General features: G+C 42.7%; 2 protein-coding genes across 2 annotated transcripts in view; one reads left to right on the top strand and one right to left on the bottom strand.

Moving 5' to 3' along the window:
* Positions 1–21595, top strand: part of LOC119661596 — a 241768-nt gene that overhangs the window by 8925 nt on the left and 211248 nt on the right. The window lies entirely within an intron of this gene.
* On the bottom strand, positions 8513–9148 carry LOC119661597 (general odorant-binding protein 99a-like). The gene is made up of 2 exons (XM_038070999.1): positions 8990–9148; positions 8513–8932 (listed from the first exon to the last, which is right to left on the bottom strand). Exons 1-2 carry the CDS (start codon positions 9026–9028, stop codon positions 8567–8569), a joined length of 405 nt encoding a protein of 134 aa, XP_037926927.1. The 5' UTR covers positions 9029–9148; the 3' UTR covers positions 8513–8566.

Consider the following 21595-nt stretch of genomic DNA (forward strand, 5'->3'; position numbering starts at 1 on the left):
TTAAAATTGACCCTTGGAAAAGTAATATTATTTCATTTTACTAGCGCTTCATTCCTGCTAATAAATTTTAATCTCTCAGAATTGCATGCGTATAGACCTAACAGCAGGTATGTTCCCTTAAATCCATGCAGATGAAGATAATATAATTAAGTTATCTCCGGGCAACATTGTACGTAATAAGCGCTCGAAAATAGTTTGTTCTCTGCCCACGTACCCATTGCCCACCAGAGCTTTATCTAATACACTGTAGTGCCCAGTAAATATTGTCACTCTCCAACTTAACAATGCTTCACTTCACACTACCCCACATCCATTTTGTTATCAGATTACAAATTAGTGCCCGATAACAAATTGTATAATGGCAATTGCATTAGCTGGTCATGTGTGTTCGGAGCAAACTAATAGCTAAGCTGTATAGGATTAATTCCTTCATTGCTCCTTGTCTGATCCGCACCCTTCGCACAGTTGCCAACTCCCCCACCTTCGTTTTCACTTGACTTTTCCCAGAGGCGACTTTTATCAAGTGATGGCACCCCACCGGTTTGACCCACTCATATTTCTAAAAACCTAAGAGCGACACACAAAAATTCTGTTCTCACTCATAATGGGCCTTGTAAACGCAGGACGCGCGGAGTCAGGGCAAAAGGGAATTTATGTGGGAGGAATATTTAAAATAGAGGGCGCTGATGGGGGTTTTACCATAGTCATAACCCCGACAATCTAACCCTCTGTTGATGTTGCTGGCACCGACCGAAAAGTACGACGACTGAACTTGTTTAAAAATTCAATCTCGCATTGCCATCGTGTATTTATTATTTAGCTCTGGATAGAAAGGTGACTGGAGTACAGGTGTACACATCCATAAATATACACATACAGCCGCACGAAATTTAAAGGATTTCTCGAAGCGAAAATGGGAAAAAATTATTTATATACAGATGTAGAGGCTCCTTGTTCCCACTGTGTATGGTGTTAGTGAGGAATCGAATGCGAGTTAATAAGGTGTCCTGACTCCAAAAAAAAATGGTTTTAGAAAAAAAAAGTCGTCTGAGCTTTATGCATTTACACATAAACACTTATATGTACGATGCCTGAAATGAAAAGTGGAGGCGTATAAAGCTTAGGGGAGTACCCGAGCTATAAGCTGGAGGGATTATGAGACGGCAGAATGGGAGAAGTTTTTTAGACGGAAGGTAAATTTGGAAAGGACATTTGCAGTAGTTTTCTGATTAAATTCTTAGTAATTATTTTGGGCTTCGAAATGAGTAGTGTTTCCATAGTTCTACTTACTGCTCGGTCAGATAATAACTTTCTTGATCCTTTTTTCTAATCTGCTAGTCCTGCTAAGCCCTGAAGGCTTCCTTTTTTCTCTCTGGAAGTGTCTTGTTGTTTTGACATGGGGCAGATTCCCTCTCCTTCTCTGGTAGAGACAGTGCGCCTCATTCATTACAAGATATAAGGGAAGTTCTCCGGCGATAACACACAATTTGATTGATAATAAGGATAGCTTCCATTGTTTCATCAGCTAGGTTTAACTAACCCTGATCATGCTTTGATGGCATGAATGGTTTCACTTTCATAACGTTCCACTTCTCCGGGGTGCTTCGCAACTATTACCACCGCCAGACGGTCTGCAAAGCTAATCAACGCTACCTCCTCTAGCAGTCGAAGGCCATCATACATTAAATTCCACAGCAGAAGTCCCAATACGGAGCCTTGAGGAACACCTGCCGCCAAAACATATTCTTTCGGCCCCTTATCCGTCGTACCTACTGACCCTATATGCCTGAAGAGTCAGATGCGTGACAGCTGGTATTGCATCGGCCATAGAATGAGCTTGCCGCAACCCATATTGTCGCTCCAATAGACCACCCGCTAACTCGACAAATGGAAGTAGCCTTTTGTATGTCACCCTCTCCAACATCTTAAGCACAGTGTTTAAAATATAGGTAGGACGATATGAAGTTTTTAGTTTTAAGTTAAGGGTTTTGAAGGTTTCGGTAGCAGAACCAATCTCTGCCTCTTCCACTGGGCAGGAAATAATTCTTCCATCAAGCACGATTCAAATGTCCTTCTAAACTATGTGATCCTGACTTTAGCAGTCAACTTAGGGCCCCTTTTGCATACATATCTCTTGTACTTCCTCTTCGGCCACCCCAGGAGTCGAGAAGACGTACTTTTGAACCTTTGGCTGAGGTCAGGGGTTATCAAGTGGCTGAGAAATTTAACATGCTTCTGGAGGACTCTGCATTTCTCAACGTTTAGGTCAATTCCGGCCTTGGGGAGACGTTGTAAAATGCACTCGAGGTGTTCCAAATGCTCAGATTCTAAAGAGGAAGTGACCAAAATATCATCCATGTAGGCGAAACAAAAGTTCAAGTTTCGTAAGGCAGAGTGGATGAACCTCTGGAAAGTCTGTGCAGTGTTGCACAAGCCAAAAGTCATCCTATTGAACTCGAAGAGTTCGAAAGGCGTGCAGATTGCCGTCTTCGGAATGTTTTCGGGAGCGACAGGGGTTTGGCGATACGTCTTGGCTAGATCCAAGGTCGTAAGAACACTGCCGTTCGTAAGCGATTGCCTAATCGGTCTGGAACTGTCTGAGCATTCAGATGCCTATAATCTACACATGACCGTCATCCGCTGTTTGGCTTAGGGACCAAATAAAATGGAGAGGGCCAATAGCTATTGGCAACATCCTCGAAAATTATCCAAAGAGTGTCATTTTGGCGGGTAGAAATTTTCCCTGATGTCTGCAATGAGGTTGCAGGGTTTATTAAAGCTTTGTTCTGCAAGTCCACCAGCAGTCCATTGTGAAACAGGAAATCTGCGCCTAATATGGGGATGCTAATGTCTGCCAGAATGAAAACATGAAGTGCCACGAAAACATTCGTCGCAGTCGGAGACTCGTGTCTACCTGCTTATAGTCATAGGTGCGAATGGGAGAAGAGTTCGCGGCTTAGCGCCCGTATCGATCAGGAAACATCGTCTGCTTAGGAGGTCGAACAGGTAGCCGTCGCCGAGGAACCGAGTCTAGTTTTTTGTTGCGTTAAACGTGCATACGGTGGTACGTTTAGTCGCTGAAGCTCCCTATTTACGATGGTACCAGCACATCGCCGGGGCCGATGAGGGTATTGGCGTACGACTACCCGAACGGTCATTTCGGGAAGCTGACCTCGACCGAAATCTACCTACCAAACGCAAAGTACCAACCGTCGCTGCGAGTTTTGTGACTGCGTCGGCTAGTATTGTTATCATCAACGTAAGCTCGTCTATTTCCCGAGTTGTGTCTCGGCAAACTACCACGACCACGGGCCGCGGGTACACCTAGTGTACTTTGTCGGCCGTGATCCAGAGTCCACGCAGGCCAAGATGGTGCGGGTGCTCTCCGGCAGTCGTTGCAGTCAGAGAGACTTTACTCTTAGCGGAATGTAGATATCCTCCCGTGATTTAACTTCATCTAGGTCCTTGCACTCGGTCATAGTTATCTTGCTTGCGAGCTTTCACTTCTGTTTGCTTTCCTAGCATCTTTTCCACCTGACAGCGAAAACTACCTCCAATATCAGATCCCTTTCTGCGTTCGCCTGATACGACCCATATCACCGTCCAAGTCAGTCAATCCAATTAATAAATAATTATTTCCAAAGGAGAAAAAGACGATCCGATTTTCTCCATTTGTCACTTTTTGCTGCCCATCTTTGTCCATTGCTCGCGTTTACGAACTGCCAATTCTGCCCGTTTTGTCATGTTGAGGTCGTACTCGAGGAAGTACTAACTTTCCCTGGATTTTTTTCCCGCCTCAGTTTTCTTTGGTCAAGATGCGTCTTGGCTGCTAGCTGGGTACCAATGATTTCACTAATTCTGTCACCGCCTCGTTTTCCCTCGTTCTCGCCTTCTTATATTGAGGAGGTGTTGTCTATGTTTGTAGCGTGACTTTGCTATATGATGCTTGGCCGTTTTTTTTTTCAAGTGTCGTGATGTAGAACAACTTAATACCCCGTATCAGAGCCCTGATATTTTGATGGATGTTTCACCTCTCGTTGATGAACTGACAGAGTTCATTTATGCGTTCTCCCAGCAGCACTGTTCTAGTTTTTTTTATTTTTATCTTTCGCATGAGAAATTTTATTGTCTATCCGGGGACTATCTGTATTCCTATCAGCGATGGTGATCTTCCAAGGTTCGAGCTCTTACGAAAAGGATTCGGTGTAGACCTCATTTATAATCCGTTCTCTTGTAACATCAGGTGCCAAAGTACCCAATTTTCCAACTACGGTCGCTGGATATCAGCGAACGGAGATAGTTACCACTTCTAAAACCGCAAGTGATGGGTCTCCGGAGCCCTGCATTGTATAAAACTTCCTTTCTGGTCCTCTATATTTGGTTTGATTTTTCATTATCTTCCCCATTACCATTTTTAGTCCCTACCCGTGGATTTGCTCCCAGTTATTCAGCCGGCCCATGAGCATGCCCATGTGCGCACGTCCTCTGATTCGTAGTTATGAGTGCTTTTAACACATTCACTGAGCGTTGTCATATCCACACGAAAGGAACGTGCCTAATAGAAGATTTGGTTACTCCACACAGGGACAAGATTAATATGAAGAGTCTAGAGGATTTGAATCCCAGTTGAATATGCTTCTGTTATTACTGAGCAATATTTTACCAAGTCCTCTATTATGGAGCACAGGACACCAACAGATCCTTTTTGCTTTACAGCTGGTTTTTTTACTGCTTCCTTCTTGATGAGGCTCAATTTCAGTTTGATTGTCGTCATCATCATTATCAATGGCGCAACAAACGGTATCCGATATAGACCTGCCTTAGCATGGAACTCCAGATGGCTTTGCACCGCGGTTAACCAATTCGATATTCCAAAAAGCCGTCTGGCTTCCTTACCTGCCCCATAGCTCCATCTCAGGCAGAGTCTGCCTCGTCTTATTTTTCTATCGTAAATATTGTCCTTATAGACTTTTCGGGCTGGTTCATCTTCATCCATACGGATTAAGTGACCCGCCCACCGCAACCTTGACCGCATGGTGAGACGTTTCGAGCGGAGCAGTTTTTGTAATCTAAAATAGGCTCTATTGGCAGCCAACAATCGTGCCTGGATTTCATCGTCGTAACTGTTATCGGTTGTGATTTTTGACCTAGATTGAGAAATTATAAACGGTCACAAAGTGTTAACCTTCTATTTTTATTCTTCCATATTTCCTCTAGCCTTCACTGATGTGCAGCCCAAGATCGCCCTGATCGCCGCCTGCTCGATCTGGATGAAGGCAGTTTGTACGTCTCAGGTCGTTCTTTCCAAAATGTGAATATCGTCAGCATAGACCAATAGCATTTACCTTAGCATCACTCCAGCTTCTAAAACTTGGTTGGGGGGGGGGGGGGGGGGAATTTATTCACCTACCAGACTATTCCTCTTACTAAAGAAATACTGAGGTAAGTCAGGTCGATGTCTGTCTTGGAAAGTTGGTACACATCCAACGTTGGCTAGTATAATGTTCAGCTCCGCGAAGGTTTCAAGTAGAATTTGGCTCATGAGTTCACCGTGATCTCACCAAGCTAGAATCTCCTCATATTGCGCTATTGTTTCACTAGGAGAGGCGTAACAGTTGTAGATATGGACGCCGTTGTCTTTCACCCTTACAAAGCTGGCTTTCGGGGAGGCAATTGTTTCTTCTGGGGTTTGCTGCGTTTCCAGATAAGTTTTTCACTCACGTAGAACTCCCGTAATTTTGCTAAGGTTTGCAGATTACCGTCACGTCCACATTGGACTTTTGAATGGTTTGCAAGTACAGTGTGATTGAGGCAGATTTGCGTCTACCTCATTTAGTCCTACACTTCAGCTTCCTTCTATATGCCGTACAGTTGCCACGATATGCCTTTAGCGCAACGCCGAAATCTATCCGTGATGTATCCTCGTCTAGGCCCAAACATTCACTTTTTCATCTGGCCGCGAAGATAATTCCCTGATTTCCCGCTGAATTTATTTAGCTTCTAACATTAGGTCCTCTTTCTACGTTCGCCTGATATGATTCACACTACCGCCGAAGTCTGCCAATCGGCGTAAGACTTATTTCCTTTCTTGGAAACAATGATTATTTGCGGACGGATCTCCTCCTTTAGTCGCTTTTTGTCGCCTACCTTTGTTCATTGTTCGGGTTTGCGAACTGCCGATTATTCCCCTTTTTGACGATGTTGAGGCCGTTCTACAGAAACTATCAACTTTCGCCAGAATTTTCGAAAGGCTTTTATTCTTGATCGCCCGCTTTTACGGAAAGGTGTCGGTATGGACCTTATTTACACTTCACTATTATCTTTTGTAACATCAGATGCCACTGTAGCCAAATTCACCAGGACTGAGGATATCGACGGCCTTGAAACTGCTAGTACTGGGTTTTACAAGTACTGCACCGTAAAAAAATTACTTCCTTGTTCTCCATATTTAGTTTGATGTCTGGGCATCCTTCCTTCAACCAACTTTTATCCATTAGTGGACCTCTGCTAGCATCCATTTGGCCTACGCATGAGCATGTCCATAAGGGTATATCTCCGTTCCCTTATCGTGCGAACGGAACCCTTCAGATGGGAGGTCTGGAAACTCCATAAAAGAGAAGGATTGATATAAAGAGTCCAGGATATTTGAATCTCAATTCTGTTATTACTGAGCAACATTTTACCGAGTTTTGATTATTTCCCCAGTTAATAGTATGATGCCTCTATTGTGGAGTACTGGGTATCTACAGCAACTTTTTTTAAACCCCTTTTTTCATTGCCTAATTTTTGATGGGGCCATCATTCAGTTTGATTGTCATTACACCTAATGCTGTACAACTAATAGAGTTACAGCAGTGGAATAAGCGCAAAGCCAAATACAAACATCGGTGACGCAACCGACGTTTAATCACAGGATAATGAGATCCAGGTAATGATTTTCATTAAGTCCTCGGAACGTTAATCATGTCAGGAACGTTTCTTCTGGTTTAATGACACGTGAGAGACTGAAATGTTCAAAGCATACCGAACTAGCCTGACTAGTATGGAGGTGTGCAAACACGTGGCGATGAAACACTTCAGTGGAGCTTCAATATTTATGAGGGGATTTTTGGAATTACTTTCCCCTCTTGGTTGACTTTGGCCTTTCAGAAAGGACCATCGCTCAAACCCAATCAGTCATTACAACTTCTTCATCCTCATGGAGATCCCATCTTGAGGGCATTTCACAAATAAAGTTTTTCAATTTCTAATCCTTCCCTAATTTTCCTGACTTGACCCACGTATTATTTGGCATTTGAGCCGTTTGATATCCCGATCGATACCGACAAAAAGCTTTTATTTTGCGTCCTTTTTTAGTCTACGGAATATGAACAGGTCTAGAGAAGCTAACTTTATTGAGTAGAGTGAGTGGATTGAGATAGCAGCCTTTTTTAGTCCAAAAACTAGTGAAAACTGAGGGTCGTGCCCAAAAATGCTATTATGATGCAGGAACTAATCGTCTAAATTACGAAAAGGAGAAGGGTGGGGTGGGTTAGGTATCAATGACCGCTCCGCTGTGGTGCGTCGTTTGATGCCACAAACTTCTTACACAGCACAGCTGTTATGATAGCAAGGAGGCAAAGTCCAGCCGGCTCAGATCTTCAGCGTTAGTCTGTAGTATTCACAAAGGGAAGCAGCTCCTTCATTCTGTATCTATGAGGTCCTCAAAGAATGGTTTACTTACTGTCCGTACCCTGGCTCTAACTGCAGAACGCCTTAATGTTGTGAGGAGGGAGGATGGCTGCTTGGCTGTCGGTCAGAATGGCTATATCACATTTGGGCGTCAGATCATGCCCAGCTATCAACTGGCTTCGTGTGTTGGCAGTACTTTTGCTTGGAATACACTGGCGAATCTTGGGAGCACGTTCGACTCGGATACATTGTGTGTGTCATAGTTTTGCAACATGTCGTCGGTCTTCCACTCTGTCCTGATTGGAAAGTCCGCAGTGAAGTTTCTCGTTCGGCTCGAGTTTGGCGTAGGGCATAAGGAATGTCCTGAGTTCCCGAAGTACTTCACCTAGGATGTTACTATGGTAATTGAGAGGATCTGCCGAGTAGGACTGCAGAACACCAGTAGTACCTGCACACAGGGTTCTTTGAATCCGATTAAGTTTGATGTTATTGTATTTTTTGCTCCGCGCCTGCCACCATACAATAGGACCATATGTTAGGATGACACGTGCTATAGCTGTGTACATCCAGACAACCATCATCCTTACAAAGGTCCTCTTGCAGGCATAGTAGGCTGTATAGGTCTTGAAAACTCCAAGTTCCATGCTCATTTCCAATTTAGCTTCGGATCCAAGATTACACTCAAATGTTTACAAGCACACCTTTCGCAACGTTCCTTCCATGATGTCACTCATAATGGAGGGAATCAAAGAAAGCAGGAGGTTGTCGCGCAGCTTTTCAAAATCCTTTTCGATCCAAAAGGAAATTCGTTACACTCGAAGTAGGAAACCAAGGAAACAAATTTTTTTGAACATAACGAACTTTATTTGTTCGATTTTTAATCTTAATTCTTCATTTATGCTGCTTCCTTCTTAACAACATACTTGTGCTCCCACAGACACTTCATATTATTTGCAGCCCAGGCACAGTTGCTAACATCCATGAGTTGATGGAAACATTTTTTCAAATCATCCTTGCTCGCTTCCATATTATTGACTTTGAAAGTTTCGTAGACCCGGTCAACATCATATCCTTTAGAATCATCCCATGTTCCAGCCTTTACGCCCATACAACGTATGAAGCAGTTGGTGTCCTCATCGTCAGGATAATTGTGCTTCCTTATTTTTTCAGCAGCTTCTTCCGAAAGCTTGCCTTCCTTTATACATTCTTCGCGATGCTTGGAGAATTCTTCACGCGAGTGGGGCTCCCAATCGGCTGCGACCTTAGATATATGAAAATGATTGATTTATCAATTGGAATAATCGTAGAAGACACTTACAATTGCAATGATTGCACAGAGAACAATTAATAATTTCATCTTGAGTTTTGAGTTAATGCACTTAGTTCACTTAGCACTTAGCCTGCAACTGATTGATTTTCCTGAAAATTCTCTAGATTTTATACTAGTGAACCTATGCCGGCTGTTTGTCGTCGATAACCTCTAAAATATTGATTAGAGGCGATGTTTGTTTATTTTCGATTCACTTAATGATAGAGAGTGCTGAGTTGGCTAATTCGATGGGCAATTATAATTACGACCTTTATTGTATTTTAAAATAATCTAATACTAATGTTTCCAGTAGTGAATATTGATTGCTTAAGGGTAGAGATTATCAGTTGCACTACAAAATGTAAAAGGAAGATTAACTCAAAAATCACCTTGACTACTTTGTAACTTGTACTTTGTAACACTGAAGGGTGTGATTGATGGGAATCTGTATAGTTCATAGAAATAGTAACAAATAGTTTTAATTAGTTTTCTTTACTGTTGCTTTTGAGTCCTGAATATCTTCTTCTTTCCCAAAATTTGTTACCTTTGTATCCTAGATTTCCTCTTCACTCAATTTGAGCTCAAAAGAAGGATGAGGTGAGGATTAAGAGGTGGAAAAGATGGGTTAAGAACGATATTGACCGTTTTGTTTGGAGAGGAAAAAGAAAAGAAGGATGAGGTGAGGATTAAGAGGTGGAAAAGATGGGTTAAGAACGATATTGACCGTTTTGAAGGAGAGGCGTATTGTGTATGAGTATATAGTGACTTGGAGGGCTACTATATTTTCTTTATCGAAAAGGTGAATGAGAATTCGTGGAAATTGATTACACTGGAAGGAATTTGCCTCCCTGATCTCAATGTCCACTAATTTGACAACTAAGGAGCTGAAGCGCAACTGATAGCTTTCAAGGAAGTTCATTGAATATCTGGCCAAGCTGGCGATGTTTGGAGTGCTTCATATAGGATTTGGTGCTTGACTTTTTTTGCAGTGACAGTAGGCTGATCAGGCTTTTCCTTGTAGTCATTTAGCTGCCGTCGTACCTTGCGTAGGCACCTGGGAAACAAGGTAAATGTTTTGTTGCCAAGAATTATCCACCTGTTGATATCGCTTATTTCGTTGTTGTCTTTACAGTCGTGTTTTGTCTGATTGGCGTCTTTTTTCTGATTTGTATCATGATTTTTATAATTTTTATACTAACTGTTTACGCTACTTCGACCGATACTGCTGTATGTCTGTTTCAATTAAACAAAAGTTTGGTGGACATCAACGCTATATTCCCAGCACTTCTCCAGTACTTGCATTACCAGGAATATTTGATTACCCGTTGAGTTTCAATGTTAAAATCTTTCCTGGTATTCACCAAAAATATATTTTGAGAACGGTTCAAGCCTTCTTTCGATTATCTTTGACAGAACTTTATAATCTGTTCACAGAAATGTATCCCTTTATGGGACTCGCAGCTGAGCTTGTTACCTTTTTAAGCTTCTGTGTGAAACAAACCCTTATTAGAATCGAGTCGATGTCTGTCTGTCCGTCTGTCTTGTTTTTTATACGTTGGAACGTGGAAAGGTGCAAAACCTATATGGCTCCTGCCATATGGTTATGTGAGACTTTTATTCACTAAAATCACCTCCTTCTCCTTCGCTTATTCCGCGGGACTGCCATTTCGGTATTACGTCGCGGGGCATAATCATTTACGAACTGCGCCTCGTGTCGTTATTTGTAACTTTGCTCCGAAGCTCCTCTTTCCTCAGCAGATTGTGGATCGCCTTAGTTAATTTTTCCACCGCCCTCGGCGTCAATTTCCCCGTCCGCTTTGTGTGCGGCGAACCACATCCTCAGGAAGCATCACGCCTGTCGGGCAATATGGTGAGTCATCATACCCGAAGCGATAAAGGTATGCACGATACCCTAAGTGTCGGCTTAGGAATTGAGTCAGGTGGTAACTAACCTCACCATGCCTTCGTTTGATCCAGACATCTGGAATAATCCTATGTGTCCAGCGTCCTTTAGGTGAATCAACCCATCCTTTTTGCCATTTCAAAATATTTTCACTTCATGCCAATTGCCGACGATAGGTATAGGCTCATGGAGGCGTCGACCCCCGTTCGCCAGGATGTCGATTGGGACTATGCTTGCTATCACACAGACTGCTTCGTCTGATGTTGTGCGGTAAGCGCACGACGTTGGTAATGCACTCAATTGGTATAGAGCTGCGATTTTTCTTCTATTTGCTTCCAACTTCAAAGGCGGTTCCCAGACTGGAACTGCATAAAGCAAGATGGAGCTGACAACTCTCGAGGTCCGGAGCCGACGGCTTTGCCTAGGACCACCTATATTTGGTAACATTCTTGCGAATAATGTAGCCACCCCGGAAGCTTTGGTTGCGGAATTTTCAAAATGGGACTTAAATTTCAGTCTTTGGTCGACCATAACTCCTAGGTATTTAAGCGTTGGCTGCGACTGTATGATGTATTCACCTTTCTTCGCTTCGGTTTTATGGTCTACGAGCGTCAAACCAGCTTCCTCTAGCCAAGACCTGATTTCAAAAATTGCCTCGTTTATGAGTACCTCGATATCATCAATATCTTGTGCTACGATAGTCACTCCGATGTCGTCTGCGAAGAAAATGATTGTCACTCCTTTGGGCAGTTGCAACTCTAAAATTTCGTCATTCATTATTATCTACAGGAGAGGACCGAAGACTGATCCTTGTGGAACCCCGCAGGCTGTTTTATATGGCTTAGGTTCATCGTCCGAATTGTAACACAATATCCTCTCCCGCTCTGCACCAGGCATTTAGGAGCGCCCAGTTTGGCTAAAGCCGCAATTATTTTGCTCCATTTTGCCGTGTTGAAGGCATTCTTCTCGTCAGGAGTAGCTACCGCGCAAGATTTATTGGCCTCCATTGCTTTTCCCGCAATTTCCTTTACAGTGCTGACGGCATTGACAGTAGATCTTGCCTTTCGCAATCCGAACTGGCTGTCTGAGAGACCACCCACCTTTTTGTGATTGGTACAAGCCTATTGAAGATGACCCGTTCGAAGAGTTTGCCGATGACGTCCGTCTGTTTGTCGGTATGTCTTTTTTTGAGAAGGTGGAAAACTTCAAAAGACACGTGTGAGATTCTTACCCATTAAAACCATCCCCGACTCCTTCCAAGCCCGCCGAACCACCCTAAGGTATTACATCACGGGGCGGAGTCAGCTTATTTTAGCTTGGTCCCCTTTCGTCTCTACGCGGCGTACGGAACCGCGCTTTTCTAGTCTTCTCTGCCTTTCGCAGTTTGCTCTGGATAAGTGTGACCATGGAGTTGATCGCATCCCAGTCTTCCTGACATCCTAAGATTCTTCGGACCAGATATTCTGGTACGAGCACCTCTCCTAGAGTCTGCTTTAGGTTCTTCCTTTCCTCCACAAACCTTGGACAGTAGAAGAATACATGCTCTGGGCCCTCTGGGACTCCATTGCAATTTTGACAATCGGGTGAGGTATCTGGTTTAAACCTGAACAGGTACTGACGATATCCTCCATGACCCGTGAGAAACTGGGCAAGATTATAATTAATCTCATCGTGCCATCTCTCCAACCACACCTTGATGGCAGGGATGAGCCTGTGTGTCCACCGACCCTTTTCAGAGCGTTCCCAGCGCTCATGCCTTCTATTTAGAGATTTCTCCCTTTCGACATTCATCGTCTGCGATAAAGGAGAGATATATTTCGCATTGTGTGTATTCGTCATCTCATCTGCCAAGATGTCAATGGGCATCATTCCCGCTGGGCGACACTTGTGGTGGATGCTTAGTCATAAGCACACTGCACGTGTTGCTTGCAGCTAAGCTTCCCGTCTATCATCACTCCTCAGTATTTGATGGCAGGCTTAGAAGTTATGATATGATTCCCAATTTGAATACGGGTAAAATTTCTTTTACGGCGCTTGGTGATGAAGACCGCTTCCGTTTTTCCTCTCTGAAAGTGCCAGACTAGAACTCTCTAGCTAAGCTTTAATAGCACTGATCGGTTCGCATCAGTATAATTCAGCATTTTCGAGGTGCTTTGCGACCACAACCACGGTTATATCGTCGGCGTAATCCACACCGTGACTTCCTCCGGAACTGGAAGATTAAGAACACAGTTGTAGACCCCTGTGGGACACCCGCAGAGACAACGTACTCCTGGGGTCCGTCATCAGTGTCATACCAAAGTCTCCGTTCTTGTAAATAGTTGTTGACAATAGTTGCGAGATAGGCGGGGATACCAATCTTTGCCAGAGATTCCCGTATTAGGTTCCAATTGGCCGAATTGAATGCATTTCTCACGTGCAGCGTCACCATCACGCAATATTTGCTAGTACTACCCTTTACGTGAATTGCATCTTTGGCCAAATCAGTAATCATTTTGATGGCATCAATGGTTGATCTGGCTTTACGGAACCCATACTGACGATCTGAGGGGCCTCTCTGCCTCTCAATAACCGGGAGTAATCTACTGTAAATTACCCGCTCTAGTATTTTCCCCACAGTGTCAAAAAGACATATAGGTCTATAGGAGATCTCCTCGGACATGCAAGCTTCGAATAACTCAGCGAACATGTCCAATCTGGATTTCACGGCAAGTTTAAGGATCCTATTCGGTACGCCATCCAGTCCCGCAGCTTTGTTACCTCCTTTCCTACTGCAGATTTTCAGAAGCTCGTCACTGGTGACTGGCGGTATTGCCATCACATTCAGAGGTCGCAGGAAGCTGTCAGCACCCTCATCTTGTTGGGAGAATAACCCCTCGAAAATTTTAAACAAAAGTGAATGGCACGGGATCTGTGGAGATGAACGGCCTTTGAATCGTCTCATCACGATTCTATAGGCGCTCCCCCACTGGGTTGCGTTCGTTTCCGAATAGAGCTTCTTAAAGCGTTGGATGGCGACCTTAAGGGTTGTTGTGTATGTCCGACCGTCTGTCTGTCTGCCACACCATATATCTCAGAAACGGTCGGTTCTATTGATATCAAATTTGCAAGGAAGGTGGGACCTGTGAATCTCACTTCATCATCATCAACGGCGCAACAACCGGTATCCGGTCTAGGCCTGCCTTAATAAGGAACTCCAGACATCCCGGCTTTGCGCCGAGGTCCACCAATTCGATATCCCTAAAAGCTGTCTGGCGTCCTGACCTACGCCATCGCTCCATCTTAGGCAGGGTCTGCCTCGTCTTCTTACAGGGTGTAATACATGTAAAGGGTGGGGGGGGGGGGGGTGTAAATTGTTTTTCTCCGAGTGTAGTTCTTTCCGAACCAGGTATTAGTTGGTTGCAAAGGGGAGGAGTGCGTGGGTCTGAAAAGGTTCAGTTACTTTTTGCACTCGAACTCAGAAACTACACTGTTTTCCGATGTAAGTTTGAGAGAAGATAAGTCCGAGGAGGATTGAACCAAAAATTGCATGTTGGTTCCAGTACTAGTGTTTGTCAATGAAGGAAAACAAAATTCTCAGATCTCATTACTTGTGTGACCGAGAGCAGTTCGTTTCCAGTAATCGAGGCCGCTCAACAGATGGCGAACGCGAAAATTAAAAGTGTCGGCTATTCGCACTGTCAGAAGACTCCGCCCCTGTTGTTCCAATTCTCACTCGCCGCAGGGAACCGTCAATTACCACGTATTCAGGCCAACTTGGAGAGCCGGCGCCCTAGAAAATCCAACGCACGCGACCACCTATTAACATTCGCAGCTAGAATCTTAGAACAATTTCGCCTTTCCAGCGACAGAGAATCATTTAACTTCACCCATAATAACTGCTCCTTAAAGTAATCGCTTGATATCAATAGCTTTATTGCTGGTGCAGATAACTATTGGTATGAACCAATTGCGTGGTACACTGCATCGTAGCAAGGAACAATGAAAAGAGGCGCCAGAAACGATGTAATTTGATGGCCGTTATCAGTAAGGATATCCACATGCCCAGTAACAGCAAATCCACGCACAATCATCGCAACATCACCAAAACTTCAACAAACGCATCATCAATAAGCGCAAGCTCTCCATTATCAACAACAACATTGACCCCTTCACTAGCTTGATGGTTCCCAACGGAACCATCAACACTGCAACGTCGCAACCGTCGCCCCAGAAGAAAATGATTTGATATTATTAAACAGGCAGGTTGGGCTGGACGAGAAAGCAATTGGGCTTGTCTCCGATGTTCTGGAGGACTGCTCTTATAATAGGTGAAAGAGCAGCTTCTAAAACGCCTATCAGTAAGTGAGACGGCTAAATTTAATCACGCTTGGTGACCGTGCGTCAAACAAAGTCGGCACCGAGCTGCTACAGTCTTTGAGGAGATAATACATACGAATTCTGGCGTCTGGATACACTAGTCGTCATCGTGGACAATATGAGGTCCACGTGTGACCCATGGTTGGAAAGCCACTGTCTTTGAGTTGGCAGACATCGGTGCTTTGCGTTCGGGGAGTAGGACTAGATTAAGATCTGGATTCGCCTCCTCAAATGGGCGATCAGTTAGTAGGTCGTCAGGACTTTCGGCAAGTACTGAGGCATGCTGGTACCATTGTTGGTTCCCTGCAAAGATTAAAAAATGTTCCAGCATCTATAATTTTTCACCAAACAAATTAGAGTTGGCTTGAGTTCTGGTGACTGCTACCCGAAATGCAGCACCACGGAGCTTCACAATTTACGACGCCTTGAACCGGCGCAATTACGTGGTCGACACAAGCGCTGATGTATCGGTTCTTCACGTATCCCGGCATAACAATTTAATACCACAATCATTGAAACTCGCAGCAACGAATTCTTCATCGTTCCGCACATATGGTTACAGGCAGGTAGCCTTGAGTTTAGGACTTCGACGAACGTTTTGTTGGCGCTTCATAATCGCGGACATCAGTATACCCATCTTAGGCGCGGATTTCCTGTGCCACTATGGTTTGCTAGTATTCATAACAGATCCCTCTGCATACCTTCAGATAGTTATTGGTCTTCACCACTTCACATGGTCCCTAAACCCAATGACAAATGGAGACCTTGTGGCGACTACGTCTGAATGCTTAGACTATTCCAGGCCGCCATCGCATACCACTCATCCACGACTTTGCGCCCTCTATCGCAAATTGCGGTACTTTCTCGACCTTGGAGGCGGGGAGAATCTGAGACTCCTCAGCGTCCCTATTTTCGATATCAGATCCGGACTGAACGTTACCGGTCTGTTGCGTCCGCAACCACCCGTCAACCATGCAAAAACCGTCACTGACGTGTCCTAAATAGGACTGACGCTCCTTGGAAATCGTTGCAGCCACCTTATAGCCTCAATGTTGGGGACACGACCAAACGACCAGGACGAGAGGCACGTGACGCGTGCGTTTTGACTTGCGGCGGCCGAGTTCAGGGTTGTTGTTTCCTCGATGAAACACCCCTTTGGTTACAGCTGGGGGTGGAGTATTGGGGCGGAGCGAACAACTTACGTGTTCGACGCCCGCAATTGTGAATCGTGGCGGCCAAGGGATCAAAAAACAATTTTTGACAGCGAAAATTGTTTTCCGATGTCAGTTCGAAAGAAGACAAGCCCGAGGAAATTTAAATAATGTCAATTCAGTTAAATTAACAAAATTAAAAATAATTTACCATTAAAGTCTATAATTTACATTAAATAATAATAAAAAAAACTAAAATAAATTATACATTGATGGCGATAAAGTGTAGGTATGGTCGACTTATGGTCGATTTATGTATAATATATGAATGAAAAGTGGAAAACATATAACAAAAGAGTCAATAGATCATACATTTAATGTAAAAATAAGTCAAAATTCCGTTTTTGGTCCACACTACTTCCTCTTTAGTCAACATGTATAAAACTCACTCAGGAGTAAATAAGGACATTTCAATGGATACCTCTTTTGAAAAAATCTAAAAAATAATCGCTGAAAACTTTTAAAATATTCACATGACTTGTCTAGATTAATCAATTTCAAGTCATGTTTGCAAATCATTTCGCGACCGGAATGATTACTTCTTCAAAGTTATCTCTGCCGCAGATTTATTCAAAAAAGAGTTCTCACAACGTAAGACATATTCATTGCATGCAGAGGTCATTCATATGCGCATCTCACAGATGAGTTGCACTATACAACTTGGCTCTATCCACGTCTCTGCAACACCAAGAATAAATAATAGTGGTGACAGCGTAGAAGTTAAGTGGAAACCACTTTAGTGTCACGCTACGTGCCACCTCCTCCATTTTCACGAATATGAGCCACAAGCTTGCATTTAAAATTGTACGACATGCAAGGTCATCTACCCTGTCCTGTGTACACTATTCAGGACTACTATTCCTGCTACTATTTCTGGTGTGTTTGTGGCTATGAAAACTATGACATGGCAGCGGAAATACTGCCGTCGTCATCGTCTCAGTTCTGTACTATGCAAAAGCAATGTTCGATAAGTTCCTTTTTGTTCTTGTGTTTATTCTTCCCGGGACCAGAGCCAAAGTCCTTTCTTTCCATGGAGTCTCTATGGGACTAAACAGCTCGTACAGGTGTGTATTGATTTTTTCGTTGTCTATCTCGCTTTCTCGGCATTCAAAGAATTATTCTGAAGCTATCACACACGTACGTATTACATATGAATGTATATTAACCTACAAATATGGTCTTCCTAAATAAACGTATATTCACGTAGGCTGGAAGTTTTGCGTTCTATATGGACGAGTACATCATACTTTTTTTGTGCAGTCATCACTACAAGTCCTGCCCCATTTTTCGCCTCTTAAGGTAGGTACTGGAAAACTGGGTGAATAGGAATAGTTTTTAAGGATATTTTTTTGTTTCATCTTTTACAGTTGGACTTTTTTTTGAAGCGTGCCGCATCTATAGACTTTTAAAGGCCTTAAATGCTGAATAGTTCTGGAGAAGGACTTTGGAAATGCCATTTTGGTGTAAATGTGAAAGAGGGAATGTTTGGAACAATATGTAGTCCATTGTAAACATAACAGGAAATAACTAATGGATCTGTTGTTTTTGGCGACATAAAAAGGGACAGGTGTAATGGTAAATTGGAATTAAACCATGGGTGACTATTTTAATTAGAAGAAAAGATGCGGGCAGGACTTTTGGTTGGTAGCATCGAATTAGTTTTCTATTTTGCTGGTGCATATTTTGCAGGGCCATGGCCTAATTTTATTGGAACTTTCCTTAATTTTAAGGGACCATAATCCAACAAATCCATATATATATATTTATAACATAATACAATAATGTATAAATATAATATGAGTGCCATTTTAATTTCACTATAATAAGTATATTTGTAGGCATTCGTGTGAAGAGCGAAACTCCCTCTTGGCCAATTGTGTCCTGAATGTCCCGATTAATTTATGAATGTTAGTGGACGAGTTTGTTTCCCTCCATTGAATTCTCGTTTCCTTAGGCGCCAGAAATCGATAGTGTCATCAACTTCGCTATAATTGGAAAAGGAATTAAAACGGATTTGTATCTTCAATCAGGTCTTAGGATACTACTTCAATTTGGATTTATTTACATAAATTAAGTCCTTTACAATAATTCTTAGTTACTCAATGCTAATAGATTCCTCGTATATATCTAAATTATCAACAATATCTCGAAAGTATGATACTAAGTATACCTTCTTATAAGAGAATAACCGGAATTTGTAATTTTGAAAGCGCGCGCTTTACGAATCAGTAAACCGCTGATATATACTCTTAGGCAACACTAATTCTAACATTCTGTCAAAATTGGACGTCAATCGGATCATTAGTTTTTGCTTTGCGTCTGTTTTAGCAAGTCGAAAAATTGGTGTACGATGACTTTGCCTATGGAAGCAAAAAGGGAGCAACGTGTGTGCCTCAAATTTTGTGTTAAAAATAAAAATAAAACTTGACCAAATCGCTTAAAATATTGCAAATGGTCTTCGGAGAGTTGTGTATACAGAAAACACGGGCATACGAATGGTATAAAAGATTCAAAAATGGTCATGAAAGTCTGAATAATAATGAATGTCCTGGGCGCCCAACAACATCAGCTACCGAAGAAAAAAACTCTCAATTTTGTTCAAAAAGAGCCTCGAATTGCTGTAGCTAATGAGATGATATCCAGCAGAGATAGCGATTTCACATTTATCAAACGCATCATAACTGGAGACATGACATGAAAATATGCCTACTAAACAACGATCTTCGAAATGGTGCTTGCCTGATGAGCTGAAACCGAAAAAAGTCGTCAAAGTCAATCAAAAATTAAGGTTTTGTTGATAGTTTTCTTCGATATTCGTGGTGTGGTGCATTATGAATTCCTTTTGGAAAGTCAAACAGTCTACCAAGGATATTATTTGATCGTTATGCGTCGTTTGCGTTAAACCATTCGTACGAATAAGCCCAATTTATGGAAGGATAATTCATGGATTTTACACCACGATAATGCGCCATCTCACATAGCCTTGATTGTTTTGGAATTTTTGGTCAAAAACTTGACTAATGTCATTAACCAATCATCGTATTCTCCATTTTCTGTTCCCCAGAATCAAATTGCCATTAAGAGAAACGAGATTTGCGACGACTGAAGCTACAAGAGAAAGTTCGTTGCGGGAGCTGAAAGAGATATCTAAACAGGCCTACGAAAAGTGTATGGAAAATTAGATTTTGCATTGGCATCAATGTAGTTGAGTACTTTGTACTTCAACACTTCGATCTTTCGGCTCGGGAATGTGCTTGGCTACCAAAGAGGCAAGTAAACGTGTGTCGATGGAACACTTCGATGAAGCTTCAGTATTCGCGGGCGGACCACCATTGTCAATTTCGACAACTTTCTTTTGTTTTTAGATTTTCGAATAGCTTTTCCTTCTTGGCCGTTACTGACTACTTAGCATGGTGTTTTGACCATCGCCCAAATCCCATTTATATCTGTGCAAATAGAATAAGTTATGTAGAGTTAACATGTAAAGAAGTTGCATCTGAAGTTCGAGTTTCAGCCCACACCGCAGCGACTCTACCAATTTATCTTCCGTTAAGGAATTTTCTGGTCTATTGGCTAGCGAACGCACAGCTTTATAGTAGCTATCCAAATTGTCGCATGGACCTTGGGTGCGGTCTTGAATCAGCTTAGGAATATGCCAGCCATCTAGAGACTCCTTAAACTGCTGTCGAAGAGCCTCACGAAAAAGGTCCACTGCTGCTCTGTCCCTGAACAGCGATTGTATCGCAGATCGAAATGCCTCTGTAGAGTCGACTAAGTTTATGATTCCACACGGAGCAAGGTTGATACCCAAAGAAATGGGCTCCCAGGATACCATAATTGTGTAGACACGATCCGCTGATACAGTACCTAGCAATCATGTCTGGTATCCGTAAGACATCGTTATCAGATTCATACGTGTAGTCATTCCGGAGCTGTTGCTATGGGCGTAAAAGTTCTCGGATCCGGACGTCAACTCAGTTAACTGTGGATAAATTGAAGCAGGTCGATGTTTTGAGGGCTAATACACTGAGAGTGCTCTCGAACCAATCCTTCAATTCCGGAAGCGACATAGGTGTCCTTCACCCCATCATTCTAGATGGAATGATCATTCTACAAGAGCTTTCCTCGTGATCTCGTGCCATCTTTAATCGTTGTGATGTGCTTGTAGGTCAAGCTTAGCAGAGCTCCATTAGCCTGGAGGTAAAGAAGAAGAAAGGGTAAGTCGTTCGCATGAAAACCGATCTTATTGATGAGACGAATCGCACAAAATAGGAAATACCAATTACCAAAGAAAGGAAAAAAACTGAAATTTCCTAACGAAAGAAAACTAACCGGAAAAATAGCGAAAATAACAAAAAGAAAAAAAATCGGAGCAAACAATAATCTAAACCGACGCAGAAGAACTTGCTTCCGTATTCCATTAAAGGTCCATGTTATCAGTCTTCACTCTGAAAGAAAGAAAGAATATTAAATGTTTTAATTAAATAAATGAAGAGATTAACGTTTCACACGGAGGTAGGGAAAACACACCTCAAAAGTTCAGACGGCAATATCTTCGAAGATCAAGAAGTCGTAAAGCCCCATAGATCCAATGACTTCTGGATCAAATACAAGAAACGACCAGTTCTTGAGATATGCTACCGAGGAGAGGATAGGAAACTCTACTCTACATGGTGGGGTAAGACAATGAGGCATAGGAATTCTTGCCTCTGGGGAGTCAAGTGCTTGAGAAACCAACCAATACAGCATCCCAAAACGTAGTTTAGAGTCGGAATAGGATCCCTTTCACAGATTCACTTATCTGAACCAAAAGAATGTTGGGCCATGGACCTAGAAATGTTGGACCTAAGTTGGGTGCCATTTGTAATGACTTAAATGCGCTTCGTCATTGCCAAATCGCAATGAAGTTACTACAGTTGGATGTTAGAATTTTTTGATTACATATTCTAGCTGAAATCGCGACCGTAGATCAAGTCAAGGAAGTTGGTTAGAACGGTTATAGTTTATCAATGATAGGAGCTATATTAATAAACTATAAATAAACGCGCTGCAACACTATTGGCTTTCTGGAGAGTCATGCCAATCAAGGTCATTACAAGATACACGCTTTTTTTAAAGAGGTGGAAAGCATCCAAAGCTGCA

The sequence above is a fragment of the Hermetia illucens genome, chromosome 1, assembly GCF_905115235.1.
Source record: "Hermetia illucens chromosome 1, iHerIll2.2.curated.20191125, whole genome shotgun sequence".
NCBI classification, from domain to species: Eukaryota; Metazoa; Arthropoda; class Insecta; order Diptera; family Stratiomyidae; genus Hermetia; species Hermetia illucens.